At 34.7% G+C, this 22,494-nt stretch overlaps 1 protein-coding gene across 7 annotated transcripts in view; it reads left to right on the forward strand.

The window, feature by feature from the left end:
* Window positions 1-22,494, forward strand: part of NBEAL1 (neurobeachin like 1) — a 188,017-nt gene that overhangs the window by 157,421 nt on the left and 8,102 nt on the right. For 5 of the 7 annotated variants that reach the window (XM_041737494.1, XM_041737498.1, XM_041737493.1 and 2 more), the window contains 9 exons: window positions 4,013-4,129; window positions 6,294-6,383; window positions 9,907-10,016; window positions 11,322-11,494; window positions 13,071-13,165; window positions 15,494-15,610; window positions 16,870-17,031; window positions 18,313-18,461; window positions 20,057-21,515. In XM_041737494.1, coding sequence (XP_041593428.1) covers window positions 4,013-4,129; window positions 6,294-6,383; window positions 9,907-10,016; window positions 11,322-11,494; window positions 13,071-13,165; window positions 15,494-15,610; window positions 16,870-17,031; window positions 18,313-18,461; window positions 20,057-20,333 — 1,290 coding nt within the window. In that variant the 3' untranslated portion in view covers window positions 20,334-21,515. Of the gene's footprint in view, window positions 1-4,012; window positions 4,130-6,293; window positions 6,384-9,906; window positions 10,017-11,321; window positions 11,495-13,070; window positions 13,166-15,493; window positions 15,611-16,869; window positions 17,032-18,312; window positions 18,462-20,056; window positions 21,516-22,494 lie in introns of those variants that run through there. The other 2 variants (XM_041737495.1, XM_041737497.1) reach the window with 1 other exon arrangement.

The following is a 22,494-nucleotide window of genomic DNA, read 5'->3' on the forward strand; positions in this document are numbered from 1 at the left end:
ATCTGTCCATTGCTGTGAGTGGGGGTGTTACAACTCTCTACTGTTACTGTATTATTGACAGTGATTTCCTATAAGTTTGTTATTAATTGATTTATGTATTTGGCTGCTCCCATGTTAGGGGCTTAGCTATTTATACATGTTAGATCTTCTCGTTGGATAGACTCCTTTATTATGATATAGTGTCCTTCTTCACCTCTTATTACAGTCTTTGGTTTAAAATCTAATTTGTCTGACATAAGGATGGTTACCCCAGCTTTCTTTTGCTGTCCATTAGCATAACAAGTGGTTTTCCACCCCTTCATTTTCAATCTGGAGGTGTTTTTGGATCTGAAATGAGCCTCTTAAGCAACATATTGATTGATCTTGTTTTTTTATCCATTCTGATACCCTTTGTCTTTTGATTAGAGCATTTAGCCCATTTACAGCAAGTCCCTATTAAAAGATATTAATTTAGTGCCATTGCATTACCTGTAAAGTCACTGTTCCTGTAGATTTTCTCTGTTCCTTTCTGGTGTTTGTTACTTTTGGTCTCTCTTTCTGCTTAAAGAGCCCCCTCTAGTCAGAGTTGGTTTAGTGTTCACAAATTCCATTAGTTTTTGTTTGTCTTGCAAACTCTATCTCTCCTTCTATTCTGAATGACTGCAATGCTGGATAAAGTATTCTTGGCTGCATATTTTTCCTCTTTGGCTTGTTGAATATATCAGTCCAGTCCTTTCTCACAGGCCAGGTCTCTGGAAAGGTCTGTTGCAAGCCTTAATGTGTCTACCCTTATAGGTTAAGGGCCTCTTGTTCTGAGCTGCTTTCAGGATTTTTTCTTTATTGTTGTAATTTGTAAGTTTCACTATAATATATCATGATGTTGATGTATTTTTGTGATTTCTGTGCCTCTTGAATTTGAATGCCTGTTTGCTTCTTCAGCTTAGGGAAGTTCTCAGATGTAATTTGTTCAAATAAACCTGTCCTTTTTTTTCCATTCTTCTTCTGGAATTCCTATAATACAGATATATTTTATTTTTTGGAATCCCTGAGTTCCCTAAGTCTACCTTTGTTATCTAATAGTTTTCTTTCCCTCTTTTCAGCTTCATTATTTTCTATAATTTTATATTCTGTATCATTGATTCTCTCTTCTGCTCTGTCATCCTTGGTTGTTTTTTTTTAAAGATTTTTTCATTTATTCATGAGAGACAGAGAGAGAGAGAGACAGGCAGAGGGAGAAGACTTGATTCTGGGATTTCAGATCACTCCCTGGGCTAAAGGCAGGCACTAAACCGCTGAGCCACCCAGGAATTGTTTATATGGCATCCACTTGGGTCTGTTGTTTATATGGCAACCCTGTTGTTTATATGTTGTTTATATGGCAACACTGTTGTTTATATGTTGTTTATATGGCATCCACTTGGGTCTGTATCTCAGCTATCACATTAATTTTGGCCTGACTATATTTTAGTTCTTTTATCTCTATACTATAGTAAGGGATTCTCTTGTGTCTTCTATGCTTTTTTCAAGTCCAGTTAGTATCTTTAAAATTGTTGTTTTAAATTCTAGTTCATATATCTATCTTATACCTATAGTGAATATACCTGGTTGTGAGTATGACTTCTTTTTATTTCTTTTGGGGTGAATTTCTCTGTCTTGTCATTTTGTCCAGAAAAGAAAAGAATAAAAAGAAAAAACAACAATAACAACAACAACAGAAAGAACAGAAAAAAACTAAATCCTGGGTGTGTTTTAGTTTTAGTCTGCTTATTTAAAGAAACTATGTACCAAAATAAAGCAAAGCAATACAAAACAAATATATGTATACGAAAAAAAATATATGTATACATAAATATAATGAAAGGGAAGTAGAGATAAAACATATGTATAGAATACTAAAATATTTAAAAAGAATTAAAGTAACTGGAAAAAATAAAATTACTGAAAAAATAATAAAGACTAAAAAATAAAAATACAAAGAATGCTAGGTACTGTTTTCCCCTACAGCTGAAGTTCTTCAGTCCTCTTTGATCAGTAGACTTGGTGCAAGCAAGTTGTTTGTGCTGGTGTTCTGAGAGAGTTGGCCCCCTTGTTCTGATTCTTGGGTGGACTTGTTCTAGTACAAATGAGCCTCTATTGCACAGGGGAGCAGGTTTTGGTGTAAGTGACTCCAGGCTCCACTGGGTGGCGCTCTTTTGCTCCCTGAAGACTCACCGTGATTGGGCGGGAAGAATATGGTGGTGCCCTGCTCTCTAGCCCCAGAATTGAAAATTATACCTTCCTATTCTTCAGTAAGGCCTCACAGAAAGCAATCTATCATTTTTGTCTCTCCCTTTGTTATCAGAAATCTGTGTTCACCCTGCTTACGTCCAGCCTTCTTTATCTCAGGCACGTGATTGAGTTTCAAAACTCCAAAGTTTAGCGACTCCCACAGCCAGAATCTGTGCTGTTCCCTCCCAGGATGGTCTTGCCATCCTTGTGCCTTTTATGGGACCTGTCCCAGGAAAGCAGTCACTTGGTAATGCAGCGGCTCAGTTTATAGCAACATAGAGCAGAAAGCCGGCACTTAGACTTGCTGTTGTCTGCTGGCTTCTGCACTCCTATACCTGGGAGCTGTGCTGCACTTAGGCACCACTCATTCTTCTTGTGACCCCAGGGATCCTCAGGCCACGCTGTCACTCCTGGGATTCTGTCCTACTTCACCACCTGAGCACCTTTAATTTAAACCAGGAACATCCCCTGCTGTAGCAGTCTTCTGTACTTTCTGATTTTGCATTCAGCTGCTTAGAATACTTTGCAGTAGCCTCCTTAAGCAGGCTCCTTTCCCACCACTGTATCCTCAGTTCTGTCACACTGGATTCAAGTCTCTGCACCTACTACCTTCCAAACAATGGTTGCTTTTCTACTTGTGGACTTGTACCATTTGTTTTCTCAGACCTCCACTTGATTTCTTGGTTGCTCAGAATGATATGATAACTATCTAGCTGAATGATATAATAACTGTGTAGTTGTATTAAGGGAGGGGGACCTTAATCCCCCTAGATTTAGGGTCCCCCTACCCCTCTGCGATCTTAATTCCCAGTGAGACTTTGATTAAAAATAAAGTGAGTAATACTTACATGGATTGAAAGCTAAATATTGAAGTACTATGGCTATCATATATTCTATAATCTAATTTGTGATGGAGGTAGAAAAATCTTCTTTAGGTGGAATTCTGTTTTGCATTTTAATTATGCCTTTTACATGTTAATTTGATTTGCTATTGTTATTTGTAAAGGTAACACTGTTCTATGTTGCTGACACTTAAAGTTAGGGAAAAATTTATTTGAAAACAAATGCAGCAATATTTATAATTTGATTCTGATAGTATTGACATTTGATCTTATTTCAGGAAATAAGGATTCACCTGTATAAATTTTGAGTTTTGAATGATTCATTTAATTTTACCAAATATTTATTAAGCCTCTATCATAATTAATATACTATCCTAGGTATTGAAAATTAAAAAATGAATAGGACTTGTTTTCTCATTTTAAGATACTTTTTGCCTGAGGGTGCAGGTGCCTGGCTAGGTCAGTCAGTGGAGTGTACCACTCTTGATTCAGGGGTGTGAGTTCAAGTCCTACACTGGTGTAGAGATTACTTTAAAAAAAAATCTTAAATAAAAAGGATACTCATTGCCTCGTTGGACAAGATAGACCATAAACAACTACGTACTTCAATAGAGAGAAATAAGTACTAAAAATTACTAAACAAAGCAATGTGCTGGTGAAAATAATAAAAGAGTAATTAATCCTGGCTTAGAAATTCAAGACAGATGTCAGTAAGAAAAACTTTAAAGTAGAAGTAGGGTTTCTCTAGAAATGAATAGGGTTAAGAACTCTGCTGAGGGAGTAATCTGAGCAATGGCCTAGAATTGTCAACAGTTGCATGGTATGTAATCCATTGTATCTAGAGCCCAGTATGTATGAAGGAATACAGTGAGAGATGTCTTAATATAGTTATAGAATTATTTTTTCTTAAAATTTATTTAAAGGAACCACATCCTCCTAGATTGTCAGCAGAAGAAGCAGTGCAAAGGCAGACCAAAACGGACACTTCAACCTTAAACCTATTTCAACACCTCTCTGAACTCAAGTCATTTTTTATAGAGGTAATATCCAATTTGGTAATATCAAAGCATTTCCTCTGTGTATTCTATACACCTATCTGTGTTCCTTTTATTCTCTAAAGTGGGGGGTGGGGGTCATAATATTTAATCCAAAATAGTAGATAACGTTTCAATAATATGCTTAGATTTTTGAAACAATCGTGTTGGAAGATTTTGCTTGCTGGCTGAGTGGTAGTCAACTATTTCTCTTGGATTTCTTCTGTTTCACATTTTCCTGATAAGGAAGAATAAATTATTTGATTTAAATTGCTTTTTATGACAGCTAAAATGATATGTGGAGGGAGTTAAAATAACTCGTAATTATAGTGTTTGTTATAAGATACTGCTCAATAAGTCAGATTGTTAATTGCTAATATCAGAAAGAATAATCAAGTAAAACAAGATAGTCAATGCTATAATTGAAAGAGTACTTTAAATTCAAATGTTTACATATTGAATTAATTTGGTTTAGAAGGTGAATATGAAATGCATTTATATCAATGAATTTGGTTAAGACATAATATTCTTGTCAAGAAGAAAAAGTGATGATAAAAAGTTATTAAGAATAATTTGGAGGGACACCTGGGTGGCTCAGCGATTGAGCATCTGCCTTTGGCCCAGGCATGATCCCGGGTCCAGGGATCGAGTCCCACATCGAGCTCCCTGTGGGGTGCCTGCTTCTCCCTCTGCCTCTGTCTCTGCTTCTCTGTGTCTCTCATGAATAAATAAATAAAATCTTTAAAAAAAAAAAAAGAATAATTTGGAAATGTGTGGAACAAGCAGTAACTGTCATGCAATACAATAGATGTTGATAAATTTTTCTTAAAGGGCCAGATAGTAAATATTTTGGACTTTTAGTCAAAAGGCAGAATTACAAATGTTATGTAGATGCATATATAACCACTTAAAATATAACCATTTAAAATATAAAATCCATTCTTAGCTTACCCACAGCCTCTAAAATAGGTGGTAGGCTGGACTTTGTACCACAAGCCAACTTTGCCAATTTCTGCATTAGAGCATCATTATAATGTGTTTCTTAGGTTCAGTATCATAGGAATTTTTTTTTCATCATGTCACAGGGTAGCTACCCCAGGATGAGTATCTGGAGCAGGATAAAGAACACAATGGATACCTTGGGTACTATTAATAATGTGTTGATCCTTTTTCATCATCATAAGAGAAGATACTTTCCCACTCATTCATATGAAGAGAGAAAGCCTTTCTGTAGGTTATCTCTTCTTAGGTAAAATGGTGAAGAAAACAGAGGTAGCAGTAAAAGCAAGGGCCTAATAAATGAATTTCTTCAAACACCATGTTCATTTATGCTTGTTCAAATGTAGGTTGTTCTTCTCTTGATTCACAGAGTGAAAAGATAGGCGCTAACTTTATATGGTTTATAATTCATTATTTAATTCATATAAGGATCTTAGAACCTGGCAAATAGCCCAATAATGTTAGGTTATAATTTACCTAATAAATGTTAGGTATAATTTATGAACATATTGTTACATCAAAAAACTTAGTTCAAATCACTCTTCTCTTTCATGTTGTAATAAGATAATGAAGGTATTTTCTGAGGACTATATTTTCTGGTCCTGTCATTTTAGCATTCCAGGATTGCCTCAGTTAATGGAATAGATCTACAAAAGGAAACTCAAAAGGAAATTCTATAAAAATATAACCAGTTGTTGTATTTGACTTACTTGGGCAATATACTCTTATGTGGTCTATATTTTCTAATTTATATTCGTGTCAGTATGGCGTGGGAAAAGGAAAGATCCTAAATCATGGGTATTTTAAGTGGTTGACGCCGCTTGGAATCTGCATTTCTGTTTTACTGCAGAGTAGTAGAATACAAGAAAATGATGGGTTTTAGGAATTTCAAGTATGCCACCCAAACATGATACAGTTCCTTTCCTACATTTTTTAACCTAACATTTTCCTAACTTTTTTAAAAAGTACATTTGACACATAGTGTTACATTAGTTTCTAATGTACACCATAGTGATTCTTCTCCTTTTCTATATTTTGACTAAATGATATGTTTTGGTAGAGTACAATGCTATATTATAGGGTTCGTTCACCTTCAAAGAAATAGAAGTTTGCAATAACTTAATAAAGATAAGCAGAACCAGCCACTAAGCCTTTGTCTTTTATTTTATAGGGAATTAGTGATGGTGTTCCACTGATAAAGGCCATTGTCCCTAAAAATCAGTCTCGTTCTTTTATGTCTCAAGGCAGTCCTGAGTTACTGGTAAGTCCATTTATAGTTTTTCCACACTGCTATATCTGTATACATTACAACTTACAAAAACAATTAAGAAAATAAATTTTTTGAAGACTTCTTAAAAAATAATAAAGAAGATTTTTATGGAATTACTTTGATCAAATATAAAAATGTATTTTATAGGGGCTCCTGGGTGATGCAGTCAGTTAAACATTCAACTCTTGGTTCTGTATCAGATCATGATCTCAGGGTTGTGAGATGGAACCCAGCAGCATAGGGCTCCACACTCAGCATGGAGTCTGCTTGAGATCCTCTCTCTCTCTCTTTCTCTCTCTCTCTCTCTCCCCCTCTCCCCTGCTTCCCCCCCCCCTTGCATTTCATGCTCATGTTCTCTTTCTCTAAAAATAAATAAATCTTTTTTTAAAAAAGACGTGTCTTCCAGCTATACAGCTTTTATTTCAAGTACTTAACTGTAATATTTTTTTCTTTCATAAATGTGTCTCAATTTATTATTTGCTTTTGGTCAGTTTTTAGAACCAGAAATTGTTTTCATTTTTTTAAGTTTTCATTTTTTAAGTTTTAAATTCCAGTTAGTTAACATATAGTGCAATATTAGTTTCAGGAGCACAATATAGTGATTCAGCACTTTCTTACATCACTCAGTGCTCATTACAAAAGGTGTATTCCTTAATCCCCATTACCTATTAAACCCATCTCCCCACCCACTTCCCTTCTGGTAACCATCAGTTTGTTATCTATAATTAAGAGTCTGTTTATTGCTTTGCCTACCTCTCTCACTCTTTATCCCTTTGCTCATTTGTTTCTTAAATTCCACATGTGAGTGAAATCATATGATTTTTGTTTTTCTTTTACTTATTTTGCTTAACATAATACTCTGTAGCTCCATCCATGTCATTGCAAACAGCAAGATTTTATTCTTTTTTATAGCTAATGTTCCATTTTATACACATACACACAACATACCCCACATCTTCTTGACCCATTCATCAATTGATGGACGCTTGTTTTCTAAATTTGCTATTGTTGTAATGCTGCTATAAACATCAGGGTACATGTATCCCTTTAAATTAGTGCTTGTTATTGCTCTGTTCAAATATTGTATTTCTTTCTATTTCAGCTTTGGCAATTTGTGTTTCTAGGAGTTTATCTGTTTCTTCCAGGTTGTGCAATTTGTTGACATATAGTTTTTCATAATATTCTCTTATAGTTATTTATATTTCTGTGGTGTTGGTGGTTATTTCTCCTCTCAAATTTGTGATTTTACTTATTTGGGTCCTTTTCTCTCTCTTTTTTAAAAGATTTATTTATTTTAGAGAGAACAAGCAAGGGGGGGATAGAGGAAGAGGGAGAGAATCTACAGCTGACTGTCCACTGAGTGGGGGTCCTGATTGGGGCTGGATTTCACCACCCTGAGATCATGGCCTGAGCCGAAATCAAGAGGTAGAGATTAAACTGATTGAGCCACCAGGCACCCATCTTTTCGATTTAGTCTGGCTAGAGGTGTTGTATTGGTTGTATTATTTTTTTCATATATCCAGCTCCTGGTTTCATTGATCTGTTCTTATTTTTTTAGTTTATCATTTATTTCTGCTTTAATCTCTTATTTCATTCCTTCTACTCACTTTAGGCTTCTTCGTTGTCTTCTTTCTAGCTCCTTTAGGTATAAGGTTAGATTGAGATTCTCCTTGCTTCTTGAGGTGAACCTCTATTGGCTGTGTGCTTCCCTCTTAGTACCATTTTTGCTGCATCCTAAAAGTTTTAGACCATTATGTTTTCATTTTCAGTTGTTACCATGTATTTTATTTCTTCCCTTATTTTCTGGTTGACCCATTCATTGTTCAGGAGCATGCTACTTAATCTTTATTATTTGTGGTCTTTCCAGATTTTTTTTCTTGAAGTTGACTTCTAGTTTCATAGCATTGTTCAGGTAGTTAACTGCAATTCTAAAGTTTATTTGGAATAATAAATATTGTGAACATACCAGAAAATGTTGTACAAGAAAAATAGGATATAGCATCAGCTATTACAATATAGCATAAGCCAGTAAAAGAATGAAAATGAGAAATAACACAGAACTGATTAAGGTATACACGCATGACATAGTGAGTACTTTACTTGAATTTTATAATTTAACCTACCTATAACAGTCCTGTGAGATAGGCACTATTATTATTTCCCTTCTACAGATAAGAACTTAAAATTCAGAAGCAATTTGCTCAAAGTCATAGAGCTAACAAGTACGAGATGTGAGACTCAGGCACATGGACCAAACCTGGGTTTGGTCTTCTTCTCATTTTGTCATGCACAAATTAGAAGAAGAGAGTATAGCACAGGGAACAGTAAAGATTATTTTTCTAATTATGCATATTGTATATTTACTTAGAAAAAAAGGTCTAGAAAGATATACTTTTTAAAAGTGCCTTTCAATGGTAGAATTCTTGTGACTTTCACCTTCAATACTTATATCTCTTTATTTCTTTTTTGGTAGTCTGTTTTATAATCAATAAGGGGGGAAAACTTTTCATTTTCATTTTTAAAAGAATATTCAGTGTAAGGGGCATCTGTGTGGCTCAGTTGGTTAAGCCTCTGACTCTTGATTTTGGCTCAGGTCATAATCTCAGGGTTGTGAGATCAAACCCTGCGTCAGGCTCCATGCTCAGTAGGGGAGTTGGCTTGGGATTCTCTCTTTCACTCTGCCCTTCCTCCCTGCACTCATGTATGTGCTTGCTTGCTCGCTCTCTTGCTCTCTCTCTCAAATAAATTTTTAAAAAATTCACTGTAACTAGCACTAAGAAGAAAGAGCTTAACAATTTGCCATAACTTCTACTTATTTATGTTCTAAATTATATATGTCATATTTTTATAAGACTTGACTTCTAATTTCTTCTGATTGCCAACTAATAGATGCTAGTAAACTTTGAGAAATAATGAGGAAAACTATCTCACTAAAGAAAGATACGGGGGCACTTGGGTGGCTCAGTTGGTTAAGCATCTGACTTTGGCTCAGGTCATGATTTTATGGTCCTGGGATCAAGCCTCACGTTGGGCTCCCCACTCAGTAAGGAGTCTACTTGTCCCTCTCCCTGTGCCCCTCTCCATGCTCGTGTTCTCCCTCTTTCTTTGTCTCTCATATAAATAAATAAAATCTTTTAAAAAGAGAGAGAAAGATACATTGGACAACTTTTCTTGCCATAAGTTATGAGATAAACTAAAAATAAAGATAAGAATAAACAAAAAGCTTTTTCTATTTTAAGACTTTATTAATTATTATTATTAAGATTTTATGCAGGGCACCTGGTTGGTTCAAGGTAGAGCGTATGATTTCAGGGTTGTGAGTTTTGAGCCCCACTTTGGGTGTAGAGATTACTTAAAAATAAAATCTTAAAAAAAGAATGAATTTTTTGTTTAAGTACAGAATCCCACATTATTCCTTAAGTGATAAATGCTAATGTCATGGGAGCATTTGGCTATTTTGTGCTGCTTTCTTTAATCTTTTATTTCATTTTTGTCTTCATCTGTTCTTTTTCAGGTAACAGTAAGCATGAATTATGTTCTTGGAACCCATGGATGGCTGCCTTATGACAGAAACATTTCTAATTACTTTACATTCATCAAAGATCAAACTGTAACAAATCCAAAGTAAGTAAATGAACATTTAAAGCAAAACAGGTGCAGCTGATACCTTATTGCCAGGAAAAACAACTAGATTGATTGGTGTTGTTTTGAAAATCATATGGTAGATATGCAGATTTTCTTCTCTTTTTCCTTCCTTCCCTCTTTACCTTTTCCTGACTTGCTTACTGGCTGAAGGATAAAATAATTTCTGTAAGTAATGGAAACAGAAAATATTAGGAATAATTTTTAGGCTTAATTGTATTTTTATTGTACAGTGTTATTTATAAATAAGCCTTGTGTGTTTTATATAAGAATTTATTCTTTACCTTAGTTAATTTTTTAAATATACAAAAGTTATGTTCTAAAGTCATTACATTTTAAATTAAGGTCATTACTCGGAGTCCATTACTCCAAGTCGTTTTATCTGTATGTTTATTAGGAGCAATGTTTTTTTTCCTTCATATCTCACACAGGACTTAGTACTGTTGGGCTTGGCACAAAACATGCCTTCAGTAAATGAATATTGAATAATAAAGTTCTAGAGCTGACCTCTCAGAATTGGCCCTCATTCTCTGTACACACAATGAAGTACAATCACTTCTTTGTGTCTTTCGGTGAAAGCTAGATTAGCTGACCTCACAGGTATTTACTTAATTTGGAAGCAGATAAATACCATATACTTGCTTTAGTTTGAGTGAAAAATAATCTTCATGAGTATTGTTAGATACACATTTATCTGCTTGTGCAGTAGATTTCTGGTTTCAGTTGATTTCCAACTTTCCTCATCCTTTCATATCCTTATCTTGTCCTTTATACTTTGATAACTACCATTTATAGAATTGAGGTCTCACTGAATTGGCTTTGAAAGTCAAGATTTAAATCCTTTTCACAGGGATCCCTGGGTGGCGCAGCAGTTTGGTGCCTGCCTTTGGCCCAGGGCGCGATCCTGGAGACCCGGGATTGAATCCCACATCGGGCTCCCAGTGCATGGAGCCTGCTTCTCCCTCTGCCTGTGTCTCTGCCTCTCTCTCTCTCTGTGACTATCATAAGTAAATAAAAATTAAAAAAAAAAATAAATCCTTTTCACACCTTCACCAGTCTCAATTTCTTCAGCTTAACCCTTGAGACTATTTGTTAGGTATCTTTTAATGTAATGAGAAATATGAATACAATTAATGTGTTTTCTGGAAGTCTTTATCATTCATTAATGGACATTTCAAGTTGAACAGTTGAATAGATTTATTTCTCTTTCAGAGAAATTTAAGAAATAGTTGATGTCAATCTAAGTGATCTTTTAAGGAAAAGTCTAATATTTAATTGTGTTCACAGAACTCAGCGTAGTATGAATGGTCCTTTTGCTCCAGGGCTGGAGATCACTTCTAAGCTATTCATAGTATCACATGATGCGAAGTTGCTTTTCAGTGCTGGACACTGGGATAATAGCATTCAAGTGATGTCACTTACAAAAGGCAAAGTTATTTCACACAATATCAGACACATGGGTAAGTACTAACTTTTTTCCCTCAAAAAAGAAGTTTCTCTATTTCTTTTAACTACAAAGGCAGTACATGCTCCTATAAAAATCATTAAAATTAACTTTCAAAGTTGAGTGAACTTCTTGATAGAGCAGTGCTATGAACATTATATGCTTTAAAACTATTTAATAAGGGATGCCTGAGTGGCTCAATTGGTTAAACATCTACCTTTGGCTCAGGTCATGATCTCAGAGTCTGGGATGGAGCCCTACATCAGACTCCCTACTCAACAGGGAGCCTGCTTCTCCCTCTCCTCACCACTTGTGTTCTCTCTTACTGTCTCTGTTGCTCTCTCTATCTCTCACTCTCAAATAAATACAATTTTATTTATTTATTTATTTTTTTTATAAATAAAATTTTAAAAAGTATTTAATGTATTTGGGGTATACTAAATGCTGTACAAATTAAATATCTGAATGATGTTAGGCTAAGTCTTTTTAACCTTTTTTTTGTAAAGATTTTATTTATTCATTTGACACAGAGACAGAGAGTACAAGCAGGGGAAGTGGCAGGCAAAGGGAGAGGGAGGAGCAGGCTCCTCGCTGAGCAGAGAGCTCAACATAGGGCTTGATCTTAGGACCCTGGAACCATGTCCTGAGCCAAAAGCAGATGCTTAACTGACTGAATCACCCAGGCACCCCAGACTAAGTCTTTTTAAAAAAATTGGTTGATAACAGGGTCCCTGGGTGGCTTAGTCAGTTGAGCATCCAACTCTTGATTTCTGCTCATGTCATGATCTCAGAGTCCTGGGACCAAGCCCTTCGTCAGTCTCTGCACTCAGCGGGAGTCTGCTTAAGATTCTCTACCTCTCCCTCTCTCTCAAAATAAATAAATCCTTAAAATATAAAAATAAAAGTTCTTGTTCTTCAAATAAGAATTTTAAGACAAAAAGGTTAAAAAAACCCCTCATAGTTGAATAAGACATCACCTGCCTTATTAGTTAACAGTTATACATGAGAGAGATAAATTATTGTAGTTTATCCTGGTGCTTCTTAGTGTTTCAGCCTTCAATATAAGAATAAAACATCATGGGGGCACCTGGTGGCTCAGTTGGTTAAGCATCCAACTCTTGATTTTGGCTCAGGTCATGATCTCAGTGTTGTGAGATTGGCCCAGGTCAGGCTCTGTGCTGGGCATGGAGCCTGTTTAAGGTTCTCTCTCTCTCTCTCTCTCTCTCTCCCTCTTCCTCAGTTCCTCTCTCCCTCCATTCTCTCTTTCAAAACAAAACAAAACATTGTATAGATTTTCCACTAATAAACCTATTAGGAAAGGGAAATGGAGTCTGCTACTATGCTATACTGGTGGCTCCTGAGATGCCACTTAGCATCTAACTAACTGAGCCACCCAGGCCCCTAAAAATAAAATCTTTAAAAAAAAAATACTGCTTCTTTCCTGTGACAGCCTTTTCCATTGCCATTCTTATATTTCTCCTGCTAAAACAACTGATTTAGTAATAGTTTGAACATAAACTAAAATTGCCCTTATAGTTCTATTCCAGCAAAACGACACTATTTCATTTTTTGTAATTCTTTTTTTCTTACAGATATTGTGACTTGTTTAGCTACAGATTACTGTGGAATACATTTGATTTCTGGTTCCAGAGACACTACGTGTATGATATGGCAAATAACACAACAGGTAGTTACACATTGTCTTCCTTTTTGGGGGAACCACTAAAAATCATAGATTAATAATTTTCATCAGCCATATTGTACTCTTATAATGTTGCTTCAAGGAAGTGTTGTTTTTCTTTATGGCATTTAGGTTTTCTACTTAACAGGCTTTCCTCTACTCCAAATTTATTAAAATAAATCTCCAAAATTTTTCTTGTAACATTTTTCTTGCTTTATTTTTTACATTTTAATCTTTAATCCATTGGTAATTAATTTTTCTATAATTTTTAATATAGAATAAGAGTATTAGGCATATACTATAGTATACATGATAGAGTATAGAATATATATATAATACATATTTTATAATAATATAGAATATTAAAATATATGGTTTTATGTACTGCTGGGTGGAAAGTCATTATGGCAGCATAAATGATTACCCAGTGAATTGGATCTTTTTCTAGATTCCCTATATTTTACACTTACTTAGTTCTATGGCAACAATAGAATGTTTTCATTTTAGTAGTTTAATGTTTGGTGAAACAAATTTCTGTGTTGCCTTATAAAAAATGTTTTCAGCTATTTTAAAATTAGTGTTTATTCTTCCATATGAATTTTACAACTTTTTTAACCATATCATCCTCAAAAAACTGTTTTAGTCTTGATGAAATTATATTTTACTTACATGTTAATTTGGTATGGGTTGACATTTTTATAATCATGCCTATCCAGGAATAGAAAATACCTTTCATATTTGTTTCAGTTCTTTTTTTAATGTCCTTCAACAAAAAACCTTTTGGTAATTTTTTCCCATAGAATCACTTTTCTTCTACTTGGTTATGATTACTATAAAAAATCTATTGATTTCTATATAGTTATCTAATTGATTTACCAAATCTTACCTCATCCTTATAATTACTGGTATTTCTTGGATTTTCTGAAAATAGATACAGTTTATGATGTGAAATAAAGGTGAATTTATCTTTTCAAATATACTTATGATTTCATTTTCTTATTTTGTTACATTATTAGCTAATAATGCAGTAGAGTAAGAAAATTAGAGTGAGCACCCTAACATCTGATTTTGATGAAAATGCCTTCACTCTTGTGCCATTTAGTGTACCATTTGCTATTGCACTTCATTATATATTGTTTTTGGGTTGTGTTTTTTTGTATATAACTAGTTACATTTCTTCTGTGTTTTTCTTCCTTTTGGTAGCTTTTTAGTAAAATTTCACTACAAAAATAGTGCATTTTTGCATTTGTCTTGTTAATCTCTTCCAATATCTTTCTCCTAGCATCTTTAAAAAAAATTTAAAAGATACAGGGGCACTTGGTGGGCTCAGTCGATAGAGCATGTAACCCTTGATCTCATAGTTGTCTCTGCCTCTCTCTCTGTCTCTCTCATGAATAAATAACTAAAATCTTAATAAGTAAATACATATATTTCTTTAAATAAAGTAATTCTATAAAATAAGTCACAGAGATACAGCATAGGGAACATAATATAACAACATTGTATGTTTAACAGATAACTACACTTAACATGGTAAGCATTGCATAGTTTATAGAATTGTTGAATCATTGTTGTATACCTGAAAGTCATGTAGCATTTTGTCACCCAAAAAGAAAGAAAGAAAAAAAAAGTATTCAGAGATAGAATACAAAAAGTTTTGGGTTTTTTTTTTTAGATTTTATTTATTTATTCATGAGAGAGGGAGAGAGACAGAGGCTGATGGAGAAGGCTCCCTGTGGGGAACCCGATGAGGGACTTGATCCCAGGACCCCAGGAGATCATACATAACCTGAGCTGAAGGCAGACCCTCAACCACTGAGCTACCCAGGTGTCTTCAAAAAGTTTATTTATAATTAAGGGAGAACAAATCTGTAGATGAAAAGGGCAAATAATATACCTGTTAAAGTTAATCCAAAGCAATCAACCTTGAAACTATTCAGATTAAGTTTTGAAGCTTCATAAGACAGAATAATTTGAGACTCCAAGGAGAAACACAGGAATGAGTCCTATTTTTTTTTTTTAATTTTTATTTATTTATGATAGTCACAGAGAGAGAGAGAGAGAGAGAGGCAGAGACACAGGCAGAGGGAGAAGCAGGCTCCATGCACCGGGAGCCTGACGTGGGATTCGATCCTGGGTCTCCAGGATCGCGCCCTGGGCCAAAGGCAGGCGCCAAACCGCTGCGCCACCCAGGGATCCCCAGGAATGAGTCCTATTGTGAATAGATGGCTGTGGTGTAAGAAGTAGTTGCAATGTTAGTTTATGATTAGACTATTTGAATATAGTATAAACCTTTGTGTAGAAAATTAACCTTTGCTTCTCTTCTAATACTAGGGAGGTGTTCCTGTGGGCTTAGCATCTAAACCCTTTCATATTCTGTACGGACACACTGATGAGGTATTGAGTGTCGGCATCAGCACTGAACTAGACATGGCAGTATCAGGATCAAGGGTAAGATTTCACCTTTAAGAAATGCTCATTTTGGGGGATCCCTGGGTGGCTTAGCGGTTTTGTACCTGCCTTTGGCCGAGAGCATGATCCTGGGGTCCCGGGATTGAGTCCCGCCTCAGGCTCCCTGCATACCCCACATGGAGCCTGCTTCTCCCTCTGCCTGTGTTTCTGCCTTTCTTTCTTTCAAGAATAAATAAATAAAGAAAATTTTTCAAAAAAGTGCTCATTTTCTGGTGCACCTCAGTAGCTCAGTCATTTAAGTGTCCAACTCTTGATTTTGGCTAAGGTCATCATCTCAGGGTTGTGAGATCAAGCCCCACCCTGGGTTCCATGCTCAGTGGGGAGTTACCTTGAGATTTTTCTCTCTCCCCTTCTCCTCTGCCCCTCCCCCCTAATCTGTCTGTCTCTCAAGATAAATAAATCTTAAAAGAAAAAAAAGGGGGATAATAAATAATAGTGAAAGGGAATAGAAGGGAAGAGAGAAGAAATGGGTAGGAAATATCAGAAAGGGAGACAACATAAAGAACATAAACTCTGGGATATGAACTAGGGGTGGTGAATGGGTGACGGGCACTGAGGGGGGCACTTGACGGGATGAGCACTGGGTGTTATTCTGTATGTTGGCAAATTGAACACCAATAAAAATTTTATTATTAAAAAAAAAAAAAGAGGGCACCTGGGTGGCTCAGTGGTTGGGTGTCTGCCTTTAGCTCAGGTCGTGATCCTGGAGTCCCAGTATCGAGTCCCGCATCAGGCTCCCTGCAAGGAGTCTGCCTGTGTCTCTGCTTATGTCTGTCTTTCATGAATAAGTAAATAAAATCCTTAAAAAAAGAGAGAAAGAAATGCTGATTTTTCCTACAAATTAAGAAGCAGTATTTGCATTTAAATATTTTCATGCTTGCTTTGGAGGCACATACGCTAAAATTGGGATAATTTTTTCCTAGAGGAATGGATAAAAGGATAGGAATTCTTTATTGTTGGTGTAGGACTTTTTGCAGAAGTAGCATAACACAGAAAGAAAAAAACTTAAAGAGACTGGATTATGTTTTGGTATTTTACTGGTCTTATTAGTTAAGGAAAGAGGGCATCTTATGAAATGAAATACTATTTCAAATTTCAGGATTGGAATTTTTTCTGATACATGTGTCCTTGGTAAAATAATCATTTTCTGAGTTCCTTTCCTGTATGTATTTATCCAGCCTCTTTCTTTTTTGTTGTTCTGTGTCTCTTTTTCATATTCTGATATTTTCTGTGTATAGGATGGCACTGTGATTATACATACAATTCAGAAAGGTCAATACATGAGGACTTTACGACCACCTTGTGAGAGTTCTCTGCTCCTAACTGTTCCTAATTTGGCTATATCTTGGGAAGGACATATTGTCATCTATTCCAGCACTGAAGAAAAGACCAGTCTTAAGGTATATAACAGTTATATGCAGTACAGCTAGACTATCTATAAGTTTGTCTTTTCCTTTCCATATTATACTGTATAATAAGCATTTTGATGAAAAACACTGTATTTTGAAAAGGATATTTTCCTTTTATTTTTCAATTTGTTCATTCCTTACCATTAGATGGACCCCTATCACAGTCTTGACCTCATTTTATATTTTGTCCTAGGGATGTCTAGTGACCTATATGTTATATAGGTCTTTTTGATTTCAAAAAGAATTTCTGGTTATGTGGGAACTCATAACCTTAAGTGGAAATTATAACCAAATTAAATTATTTTTGTATAGGCTGTATATAAACAAATCATGAATTATGTTTACTTTTTTACCCATGAAATTAATAATAATAAAAAAGAGGGGCTCCTGGATGGCTTAGTTGGTTAGGCATCTGCCTTCTGCTCAGGTCATGATCCCAGGGTCCTGGGATGGAGCCCCTGTCAGGCTCCTTGCTCAGCAGGAAGCCTGCTTCTTCCTCTCCCCTGCCTGTGCTCCTCCTGCTTGTGCTCTCTTTCTGTGTGAAATAAATACATAAAATCTTTTTAAAAAAAATTAAGAATCGGGGTACCTGGATGGGCTCCCTAGGTTAAGTGTCAGACTCTTGATTTCAGCTCAGGTCGTAATCTCAGAATGAGTGGGGGATCTGCTTGGCATTCTCTGTCTTTCCCTATGCCCCTCCCCCTCTCCACTTGTGTGTGCATGTTCACACGCTGTCTCTTTCTGTTAAATAAATAAATAAATAAACAAACAAACAAACAAATAAATAAATAAATAAATCTAAAAAACTTTAAAGAGAATCTTGGGGTGCCTGGCTGGCTGAGCTGGTAGAGCATGAGACTCTTGATCTCGAGGTTTTGAGTTCCAGCCCCACACTGTGTGTAGAGATAACTTAAAAATTTTTCAAAAACTAGCTTTAAAAAAAGTAAGAGAATCTTATTTTTGTTACAACTATGGGGTTTAAAAAAAGATTATGGGGTGTTTTAGAGTGGATGAGATTTTAATTCTTTTGAAGGGATGAGAGTTCTTGTTTAATATTTACTTGGCAGTTATTTAAGAATTTTCTTAAAATATATAATTCTCATTTAAAATCATTTAATATTTTCTACACGCTTTCTCTTTAAACATAACTATTTGTTTTTTCAATATTTTAAATCCAGTAGTAAGTCTGTTATAGTCCCAGTTGTAATTGTCAGTGTTAAAACTCAGTTTTAATTTGAGATCATTAAAAGTTTTTGCATCTGATCTTTACAGGATAAGAATGCATTACATCTGTTTTCTGTAAATGGCAAGTATCTAGGGTCTCAAGTCCTGACAGAACAAGTATCAGATATATGTATCACTGGAGAACATATTATCACGGGCAGCTTACAAGGCTTCCTGTCCATAAGGGATCTCCACAGGTAAACTACAAGAATTATTGAAGTCTCACTTAAGAAAAGGTAGTAATAGGGGCACCTCGCTGGCTCATTTGGTGGAGCATGGGATGCTTGATCTTGGGGTTCTGGGTTTGAACCCTGTGCTTTGTGTAGAGATTACTTAACAATAAAATCTTTATAAAAAGGAAGAAAAGGTGGTAATACTTTCAGCCTAGAGTGGAAATCAGCAATCAAAGATTTCTAATATTTTGGTTTATCATTTATTTATTTACATGTCAGTTTTGGCAACTGAAAATACTTGGGAAAGCTAAAGTATTTCTGGATTAGAAAATGAAATATAGATGTACATTCTAAAAATGTAGGAAATTGTATGTTGTATTTATTTACCACAAGTAAAATTTTTTAAAAAAATAACCAGCAAAAAAAAAAAAAAAAAAAAAAAAAACCAGCAAATTTTCATGGTGCCAAGCCTGGATTATAGATTTGGAAATTGTTCAATTGTAGTTTGAATTTTTACAAAGTACAGTTAGGGCTTAAAAATTTTTTTAATTGTGGTAAAACAAAGTAAAATACTTTTAAGGCTAATTGTTCATGATTGTGTATATGTATGTGTAAAATTGGTTGGTAGTCATGTTATTTAAACCAATGAAGGAAAAGGATGTTTAAATAGTGGATATGTAAAAAAAAAAAAAAATAGTGGATATGTTTTTAGATTTTATTTTCATATTTACTAGCTTATATACACAAGGCACTATTATTGCCTATATGCCCAAATACATTCTTTCCTTTCTTTTTTAAAAATTTATTGTGGCTTATATTTATGTTCCTGAGACTATCTTGGCCCCTCCCAAACCTTTCTTATAAGTCATTTCCTGATCCCACAGTGTTCTATCTTACCACATTCATATCAGAATCACTTCTGTGCCAACATCCTCTCCCCACTTTTGTATTTCTCTTCTCCTTTTTGTCATTCTTTCTCCAGCAGTGGACTACTGAATCCCTGTTTGAATCATATCTTTCTAACATTTTGTTTTATGGTATTGTTAAGAGAATCCCAGATCAGGAGTAAGAAAAAAAAGGGAATCTCAGATCAGAAAAATAAATGAGATCTCTTAGCAGCTTATCCAACCATAGTGTATACATCAGAGGATTCTTCAATTTCTAATCCTAAATGCCATATTTTCCATAATCATGTTTTCAGTGTTACATATTATTTAATATATTATAATTTATATTATACATTTGTATATTACATCTTATTAGACAAGGCAAATAGACTAGTTTATAAACCTTACCCCCAACACACACTTTTTTGAACTTTTGCCCTTTTTATCCAACTTTCACTTTTTAATCAACAAGGAAAATATAATTTAGTGAGAGAGCATATATATGGTTAAAATAAAAACAGATGTTGAGAATAGAGAAAAGATATAGTATTTTAAGTAATGCTATAATGTGGGCCCTTGTGTGAGCCATTCAGGCTTCCTGAATCTAAGTTACATATCTGTAGAATTAGAATGCAGAACCATGTGATCATTGAGTTATCTTCCAGGTATAAAATTCTCTGAATCTGTTATGTATCCATGTAATTATGTGTGTGTGTTTTATTTCTCTTCTAGTTTGAATCTCAGCATGAACCCATTAGCCATGCGAATGCCTATCCACTGTGTTTGTGTAACCAAAGAATACAGCCATATTCTTGTAGGATTAGAAGATGGCAAATTGATTGTAGTGGGTGTTGGCAAGCCAGCCGAGGTAAAAAATAGCATCAAGAACTTCTTTTCCCATACTATTGGGGATTCCTTTGGTTCTCCTTTGTTCCACCTAAATCAGAAATCTCCAATATGGATGAACAAATTAAAAACCAAATTTGATTTTTCAAAGGGCAGTAAATAAGAAGGGGATAAAGCTAGTATTCAAGAGTGATGTTTATATTATTATACAATTGAAAGCACACATTTGGCAGTTTCTATCACTCTATATAAATAAGAAAGTTCGTTTATTATATATTTTTCCAAATCTAGATTCAAGACAGTACTTAGATTTTTAATACATAAAAGCCTTTATAAAAAATGAAATACAGACTCAAATAATAAAGCTATTTACTTTCAACAAGAATACCAGAACTAGCAAAATATGCTAATTCTCAGTGAATTTCCTGTGCTTACTGTAGATTCGTCAATGGTTTATCAATTACTGAATATGCAGATACCATAAATCTAATGCTGTTCCTTAGAAAACTTAGCTATACTCCAAGTAATGTAATGATTCTTCTAGAAAACTTCTTTTATTACATAGAGTCAAATTAAACATTGTAAATTTGTATTGATACCATTAGTCTTTCCTGAGGAATCTAAAATATGGCGTCTGTCAGAGTCATTTCAAGAGAAGCCATTAGTGAATAACACATATCACTGGTTTTAGTAAATCTACCATGGATCATAGGGACCTTTTTGTTTTATATATATTTTAAGATTTTGTTAGTTTTTGTACCCTTTTTCTTTTCTTTTTTAACGATTTTATTTATTTATTCATGAGAGACACAGATAAGAGAGAGGCAGAGACACAGGCAGAGGGAGAAGCAGGCTCCATGCAGAGATCCCAACATGGGACTTGATCCTGGGTCCCCAGGTTCATGCCCCGGGCCAAAGGCGGCGCTAAACCCCTGGGCCACCTGGGCTGCCCCCTTTTTCAAGATGTTATTATAATGAAAGAGAGATCTTACTAAAGTGATTGTGACATTTACCTTTAAGTGTAACAGTCCAGCAAACAATGTCGGCACATCCATATCTTGGTTTTTCACTTATATTTAAAACATTTTAAGCATTTTTTTCTCTTTGAGTGTGTTTCAGTTTGATTTTACTGAATTTTTTAAAAGAAGTGACCATTATATGCACACATTTTCTTCTAAAAATTGGAAAAAAATGCCTAAGCAGCTTAATTTCATAGGCCTCAATCAGTGCTTTGTACTATTTACTAAATAAGTTTTTTGTCCTTGTTGAAAGATTTATGTAGTCTACAACACATGGCATCTGAATTGTGTATAGATTTTGAATAAAAGTATTTTTTGACATTTTTTATCTTTGTATCAGCTGAAGTATGGATCTACTTTAGTATTTTACTATTTAGAATCTTGCATAATTAAAATATAATTCTATATGACTATGGAAATTAAATCAAGATTTAGTTATGGAAAATTTTTTAATTCAAGATCTGATTTTATCTAAAAGATCAAAATCTTGATTAATGTGCATTTTAAGTCATGTACCCTTTATGTATTTAAAGTTTATGTATTACACTATCAGTTTTATATATTACACTATCAGTATGAAATTTATATTTGTAAATCAAATGGTAAAGTGGAAATGATGTTTTACAAATACATCTGGAAATGAAAATGCAAAACAAGCATATCAAAATGTCTTTGCATGAAGCTTGATTTTTTTAATCCCTTCAATAAATACACCCTAGAGAAGGATAACCATTGGAAAAGGATAGCAGATGAATTGCCATTAAAAAGTAGATTGCACTTGGGAAAGTAATTCTGACATCGTAATCACATGCTTAGACTGAGAAATGTTTCCTACATGGGTTCTTTTTTGCCCTACCTAGAAGGGTAAGCACTTTTAGAAGGGCATTTATTCACCAGTTGGATTAATATTTAATTAATTATAGTATGCTGAGAAGTGTGCTAGATGATATAAATTAATGATGGACAAAATGTGATTCTGACCTTCAGAGAACTTACGCCATTCCTGTTTTCCAAATTATACTTATCATTGTTGTTAAATATTATTTTTTGAAATTCATATATCAAAATATCCAAAAATTATTTTCTTTATTTTTATTTTTATTTTTATTTTTAATTTATTTATGATAGTCACAGAGAGAGAGAGAGAGAGGGGCAGAGACACAGGCAGAGGGAGAAGCAGGCTCCATGCACCGGGAGCCTGACGTGGGATTCGATCCGGGGTCTCCAGGATCGCGCCCTGGGCCAAAGGCCGGCGCCAAACCGCTGCGCCACCCAGGGATCCCCAAAAATTATTTTCATTAAAAC

The sequence above is a fragment of the Vulpes lagopus genome, chromosome 22, assembly GCF_018345385.1.
Source record: "Vulpes lagopus strain Blue_001 chromosome 22, ASM1834538v1, whole genome shotgun sequence".
NCBI lineage: Eukaryota > Metazoa > Chordata > Mammalia > Carnivora > Canidae > Vulpes > Vulpes lagopus.